This window comes from Zymoseptoria tritici, chromosome 15 (assembly GCF_000219625.1).
Source record: "Zymoseptoria tritici IPO323 chromosome 15, whole genome shotgun sequence".
In the NCBI taxonomy this organism is placed as follows: Eukaryota; Fungi; Ascomycota; class Dothideomycetes; order Mycosphaerellales; family Mycosphaerellaceae; genus Zymoseptoria; species Zymoseptoria tritici.
In genome coordinates, this window is record NC_018204.1 from 602635 (window position 1) to 610276 (window position 7642).

General features: G+C 51.2%; 1 protein-coding gene across 1 annotated transcript; it reads right to left on the reverse strand.

The window, feature by feature from the left end:
* Positions 1-847: 847 nt before the first annotated feature.
* On the reverse strand, positions 848-1330 carry MYCGRDRAFT_83148 (uncharacterized protein; the record flags this gene model as incomplete). The annotated part of the gene is given in 4 exon segments (XM_003847304.1): positions 848-869; positions 910-958; positions 1009-1120; positions 1138-1330. Coding segments are annotated over 3 exon segments (217 nt in total), but the record flags the coding sequence as incomplete, so codon positions are not given.
* Between the last annotated feature and the right edge of the window lie 6312 nt (positions 1331-7642).

The window sequence follows — 7642 nt, forward strand, 5'->3', positions numbered from 1 at the left end:
GGTTATCGACGAGCCCGAGACACAGGAGCCTGTTCCTTAGGATCCTAACGACTAGTTGCTTACCGATAGCGACGTAGGAGAAGAAGAAGAAGGAGACGTCGAGGACGATTCGTCGTCGTATGCTAGTAGCGACCGGTCGAGCGCACGAGGTAGCAGAGGGACAGATTAGGATAAGAGCGAAGAGGTAAGGAACACTACAACTCCCTATACTATTCGGACACTCTAAAGAGCCTTTCGCTATAGTAGCTGCAAGTGTTCCTAGGCAATAGGAGATAGCGCCAGTCTAGAGAGGCAGGGGACCGGTTAAACGCTCCGCTAGTTCTGCCGTAACTAGAGCCTTAAGGTTACTAGAGAAAGCGATAAGGAGAGTTAAGACCAGTCCCCGGACAGAGACACAAACATAGAGGAACGATGTACGATTCCTAATATAATGCGACATATTGCAGAGTATAGAGTTCTCCTAGTCTATAGTTAAGACTAGATCCGCTACATCGCATAGGAAAGACTCCTTGCTAGCGACGGCCGAACAGACTGCACCTTCACGCGGTGGCCGTCGTAAGTACCTTCCTTGGAAGGGAAACTAAGACAGTCTGGAAGAAACCTCCTCGAAAACCTCTCGAATCCGCCCGAAATCCTTCTCGAAATCCGCCTCGAAAACCTCTCGAATCCGCCCGAAATCCTTCTCGAAATCCGCCTCGAAACACGAGCTACAACAGAACAACAGCACGATTCGAACGAATAGCCCTCTACGCTACGAACAAGAAGAAGAAAGAAGCAGTCCACTCTGCCCTATACGCGCACCTCCTCGAAATCCGAACCGAAGCACTTCAAAGAGCTGGAACAGTCGGTGGAATCCACAACTCTGCGATCAACCTGCGTTGTCGTAGATAGAACTGCTACTACGATACCACAAAGGCATATTGAGGACAAGAGAAGGCAGCGAGTTGGACAGCTGCTTTTTGCGCCTTTGCGCTACATCGCCTTGCGTGCGCCTTTGCGCTACATCGCCTTGCGCTGCATCTCTTTCGAATTCGCAGCGTGTGTGTGTGTGCGAAGCGGAAGGATCCGCTGAAAATTCTGCAAAAAGCTTGGCGCGAAAATTCTGCAGCCCCGGCTGCAGTGCAGCCCCGGCTGCAGACAACGACACTCGTTTGATTTCCTTTGTCTTGCGCTGCTTTTAAAGTCCTTTGGCATTTTGCCTTAGGCACGGGGTTTCCCCTAAGGTCAAAGAATACCGAAAAATCTGATTGTAACTAGATCTACTGCTTTGCCTTTATGGCAAAGCCGTCCTACATAGTCTTGGACTCCGAAAGGACGTAAATGGAACAAACAAACAAACAAAAACAAACAACAAACTCCTTGCTAGCAGCACTAGTACACTAGACGATAACTGACTAGTCCTATCGCTCGAGCGGTCCTGTCTAACACACCAGCAGCGGCCCTTTACGATAACGCGCCGGTAGGACATTAATGCCCTATTCCTACTACTAACCTCACTTGCAGCCTATCGGCATAGCATCTAGTTCTGTTACTAGCTACGGTTTACAAAGACTCTTTCTAGTAACTAGCACACACCTATCGGCCGGTTAGGCATCCGCCTAACGACATGCAAGCACTTCCGGCTCGCCCGTAGCTTCGGTGCTACTAGCTTCGATACCTACATCTTCTTCCCAAACCTACCTTTGCTATCTATAAAGCGGTAACGAGCGGTCGATAAACAGCGCCGCTGCTACCTTAACCGGATCTAGCAAGCGCATTTTATTAACGAAATCTTTATACCTACCCTCGAAGACACCTACCCGGACGACATTCTCTAGCACTATCCTCGCACTTTCGAATAGGCGTATAACCGGTCCTACGCTCGCTAGCGGCAGTCGATTCGGTCGACCAACCGGTTATTTAGCGAGCTATTCTACGACCTTCTAAATACATAGCCGAGCGATCAGGCCCGGCGTCCTAGGGCACTACCGCTCACGCGTCTCTAGACCCGTATTTGTAAACGCCTAGCAGACGACGAAGAGGACTGGCAGGAAGCGGAACTAATTACAGTACGCTATGGCTGTAAGCTCGAGCTCCGTAAGACGTCTATCGCCAGCCTTCGGCAAGTAGTCGACTAGTCCCTTAAACGACAATTCGACAAGGAGTACATCGACTTCGACACTGCCTTCGTAGATCTTGCGTTTGAGGACCTAGCCTACTAACCTACAAACCGGTCGAGGGTTTATCGAGAACCCCTCGTTCTACTCCGCCGTACGAACTGTAACGAATACTAAGCCAGCTAGCTTAATATAAAGCTAGAGCTCTACTAGTAGAGTAGGACCTTTAATAGTACTACGGTTCGCAGCGAATCAAAGCGCAAATCACCTAAGCGTTTAGGCGGTGTCGCCTTTATGCAAGGGTATAACAACATTAAGGATCTCTTTGTACCAGTCGACTAGTCGACCGAACCTCTGTTCTCCTAGCCGGTGTATAGCAGCCTCGCCTTCTTACAGAGTGCAGCTAATAAAGCCCAGGCGGTCTCCCGGCGAGGGTAGGCTACTAAGGCTCTACAGCGCCGTCGCATCTTTACAGCGTTTAAGCATAAAGTCCGGTTAGTCTACTGCTCGCTCCGGTCGTGCGAGGACAGTCTATACAGCTTCGGGGTCCGAGAGGAATATCGGATATCCTGGGACTTATTTCAGAAAGCACAAGTCCCTACCGGTCTCGATTAACTAGCTCTTGTACAGCATACGAATAGACAGACATACTGGCCCTTCTTTGTGCTCGAGAGGCGCGATGTGCTCTGCTATATCCGGACCCAGATTAACCGCTAGCTATATGCAATCTGTGCAGTCTTATCTACACTCCCGCGGACCGGTCACTCTACTAGTAGCGACACTATTAATGTTTAACAGAGCCTAGCCTCGGCTTTCTTAACTGCCCTTCTCGACATCCTTATATTTACTACGAACAGCCGCAACATACGGCGTTACCATCGGCTAGAGAAAGACCGGTATAAGCGGTCTCGTGGAGTGCGTACGCCCCAAGATCGCCGTAGGCTAGCTCTCCTATAGACCCTTCGTCGCACCAACCTCTACTAGCTCCTAAACGACATATTCGACTAGATTCAGCTACGGTTCCAATTAGGCGTTCTGTTATAGACGGCATATGCAAACGACTTCCTCCGGCAGAAACTCTGGTCGACTAGTTAGGGCCGTCTCTATATGGCCTTTAAGACCTAGGTACAGACGCTAATAAGTTAGTTAGCCGGACATGTGTAGGCCGGCGACGCCGAACTCTACCGCGCTACGTTAAACAGAACCCTAAGGGAACTCGCACGGCTATGTGTATTCCGCTACTGCAACTATCTTCTCTCGACGCTATCTATACCGGTTAAACGGTTGGGGAAGATGCCCCGTTTGCCGTATATTAACGACCCCGACGAAGTATCTCTACAGGAACGTATAGGACTCGAAGGCCTTTCCTACGACCTTATTGATCGGGCGACTGGTCGAGATCCCTGGGTCTCCCCGATTAGAGACGGTAGTAGGTAGGCGACCGGTACTGGGTTAGGGTTAGGGTTTAGGGTTTAGTGTTAGGGTTTAGGGTTAGGGTTAGGGGTTCATTGTACTTGTTTATATAGGCTAGTCTACCTTTGCACCTGATCTGAACTGAAGCCCCATCTAAGCCCTTGCTCCCGGCTCTTTTGGCCGTCTTTAGAGGGGAGGAAACAGACCTACGCTCCCACGTAAAGCGCCTCGCGATGCATGGCACCGTAGCTACTCCCAGCCTAACTACGTTTTACGGTGTCCTTTTCACCATCTCCCGAGTTAACCAAACCGCCAAAAAGAGAGACTACCGATAGGCTAATCCGCATCCTAACGCACAATATCGCTCCGGTAATCGCTTACCGTCTATCGTACCTTAGGTTTCCAAACCTCCCAGGTGACGGACGAGGTGTGCGTCTCCTTATCCGCCTAAAACTGTAACCCCGTCTCGTTAAGGGGGAACATCCCGCTTCAAGACCGTTCGGTAGAGCTCTGTCCTCCCTCCGTCTAGTGTATCTACTGTCGGAGATATTCGATTCCGATCGAGCTGCTTATACACCAGTCTACAAGTGCTTCCCGAACGGTTTAGGGAGTGCCGTCTTCCCTTCGGCTAGAATTCCTCCTCTAGCGATCGTCGTCGTCTACTCCTCTCCCCTACTACGCCGTCGCCTTCGTATTCCTCCTAGCCTCCTACTGCTCTGTAGAGGTACTAGTTTTCTTCCTCCCGCTCCCCGGCTTTGAGAGGAAGCAGCCGTAGATCTAGGGTACACGCCTTACATCTACTGCTAGGCCTTCCGGATAGAGTTAATCGTCCGGTGCGGAGCTAGTCCGGGCCTCGCTAGTCGCCTACGTCTCCTACGTCGCAGCGCAGCCTTTTAACGTCCTACCGATCGGACACCTACTTTCATCTCGAGGGAAGAGACTCCTTTTTGATAGGGTAAACACCTAATTTATCCTCGAGGGATGATCTCCGCTTTTGCGTCTCAGGTCGACGGAGCTACTTTACGTCCTACCCATCGGACGGAGCCACTTTACGTCCTACCCATCGGACGGAGCCTTTTTACGTCCTACTTATCGGACCGAGCTACTTTACGTCCTACCCATCGGACGGAGCCTTTTAACGTCCTACCTATCGGACGGAGCTACTTTACGTCCTACCTATCGGACAGAGCCTTTTAATGTCCTACTTATCGGACGGAGCCTTTTAACGTCCTACTCATCGGACGGAGCCTTTTAACGTCCTACTTAGGACAGTGTGCACTAGGTCTGTGCCGCCGCTTCCTCCGCTTCCTCCTTCGCAGCTTCCTCCTTTGTAATCTTCGTCGAGATTCGCTCGAGGATCTCGTTAGCTCGCTCCTAGCATCCTGTATTTAGAAGGAAGTCTACCTCGGTAAACTTCGTGTTCGTAGTGCCTATTTTCTTATGCATCTTCTGCTTCGCCTGTTGTTCCTTCCTCGAGAGCCAGCTCGTCCTGTTTTCCTGGTAGCAAGTCTCGTATCCTTAGATGAATTTGCTCGTATAGACGCAGAAACCATAGGTATAGAAGGTTCTACGCCGATACTAGAGGAAGCGCTTCTAGAAGGACCGCGGCGCCTTTAAAAAGTGATCGGCTCCTCGTAAGTCCTGCTTTAGGCGGCTTTCTTCCGGTAAAATCCGGGTTAGGCTCTACTTCTTAGCCTCTTTAGCCATATCTTCCTCTCTCTCCTAGCGTAGGAACTGCTGGACAGAACAGCGGTCTTTGCTAAGGCTTCGGTCGCGAGGCTAGGACTCGGGTGTCTTGCGGTACTTCTCGTAGAGCTTATCCTCCGTTAAGCGCCGGAAGAACGCTTTGGGTTTCCAGATTAGTAATCCTAACTTCTGCAGCGGACTTTCTTCCGGAGCGTGCTTCTTTACGACCTAAAAGCCAGTTTTTAGTGCCTTAAATCGCGAGGGTAGGGCGGAGATTCCTAGGAGATTGCGAGTAAAGTAAGGGTTAGAAGTATAACCTAAGATCTACTTCGTCAGCTTCGTAACGTCCTTAGTCGTCTCGTCCTAGAACTTAGGAGAGTCCTTAGCAAACGCCGCGAGGAGAGGCGCGCCATACTCGAACATCGGTGCGAGATACTACCAATAGACTCGTAGGCGATGCGCGAAGCCCCAACCGTCCGCGTTAAGGGTTAGGAAGTCGCTTCGTTTCCCGGCCTGTTTGAGCCGGCTCTTAAGGTACCTCCTTAAGTCAATCCCTCGCGCCGTCACGGGAAATCCGAGGTAGGTATATACCTCTCTCTTTAGTACCTCTGTACTAAAGAGGTAGATCGCCTCCTACGAAGACGCCAGAGCCAGATAGGCGCATTTTTTAATGTTTAGGGCGATGCGGTTAGTAGAGGACCAGCGCTCGAGGATCTAGATTAGTATACGTACCTCGTCTAAGTCGCTAGCAAGGAGAATACTATTATCGGCAAAGAATAGCGCGCGAGGAATCGGCGGCGCCGCGGGCATTACGTCGGAAGAGCCGGCTAGGGCGAGTGTCCTAGGTCGATTTAAGTCCTCGAGCAAGCTATCGATAAAGATGTTAAACAGATAGGGCGAAAGGGGTAAGCCCTGCAGAACTCCCCTCGTCCGCGGAAACTACCGAGAAGCCGTACTATCTAAAACGACAAAGGACCAGACATCGAAAAAGCAGAGGCTCGTAATCAGAGCTAGCATGTTCTCCGGACATCTCCGCCGGCGTAGAACGTCTGCGAGCAGTACATGATCGACAACGTTAAAGGCGGCTTAAAAATCGAGGAACACGGCATGTATAATCCGGCTTAATTTAAGGAGGGCGTAGACGACCGCGGCGTTCGTTATAGTAGAGTAGTGACTTCGAAATCCCGCCTGGTTAGGATGCATCCTCGCCTATGTCCTACTATTAAAGCGCCGGAGGAGCAGGCGCTCGAAGACCTTTTGAAACATCGTTACTAGCGAGATTAGACGAACGTTGTTAGCGTCCTTCGCCGGTATCGTACTATCCTCCTGTCAGGTCTTGTCCTTAATAACTAGATAGACGATAGTTTCGTTCTAGCTCTGCGGCGTCTTACTATTCCGGAGATAGGAATTGTAGAGGGCGGCCAGGATCCGGAGGAAGCTCGTCGTCGCGAGGGTTTTTATAAGACGGATGTGTACCCTATCGTTTCCGTAGGCCTTTATAGTATCCTGGTAGGTAAGCTCCTACATTATCTCGTCGATCAAGAAGGAGAGTAAGGCGGATCGATCGTCGATAGGAAACATCTCCTGTACTAGGAGGGTCGCCGTCGAGACGAATCGACCGGCAAATCCCTCCGTTACCTTGTCGATTGCCGTCATCCCTCTTGCCTTCCCCGCCGGGGTCGGCACTAGCGGTGTGTTCTCGTTCGCGCGGCGCTGCGCTCTCTTATAGAGACGGACCGTCTCGAGCGTCCCGCTATCGGCGTCCGGATTTAGCTTCGCTATCGCCTTAAGACGCCAGTCCTTCTTCTTTTTGCTACGGCGGCGTAGCTGCTTTAGCTTGCGAGCGGCGTTGTTATTATCCTCGGCTTGCTTTCGCTTCGGGTCTATTATCGCCTTTCGAGGCCTATCGTTCTTCTCTCCTTCTCGATCCTTCTTCTCTCCCTCTCGATCCTTCTTCTCTCCCTCTCGATCCTTCTTCTCTCCCTCTCGATCCTTCTTCTCTCCCTCTCGATCCTTCTTCTCTCCCTCTCGATCCTTCTTCTCTCCCTCTCGATTCTTCTTCTCTCCGCCTCCGTTACTTATATCCTCCGCCTTTCGTCTACCTGGAGGACGATTTCGACGACGCGCAGAGGCGAGTCCTAGCATAGCTTCGCTTACCTGCTAGTAGAGCGACACGATTTCCGCATTCCGCTTATCTACATTGGCGCTCATATAGTACAGATGCTGTCGATGCCGCGCCCTTCTCTCCCAGCTATAGTAGAGCGCCTACGCTGTATCGTCGTCGTTTAGCCGGCTTATCGCATAGCGTCGAAGTTAATACGGCACAGCTGATCTACCTAGAGTACCCGCAGTCGGGTCTAGCTGGAGGTAGAGCTAGTAGATATAGTCGGTATTTATCTTCTCTGTCGGTCGCGGTAGAGCTAGCGTCGCATACGGCAGCGTCCGGC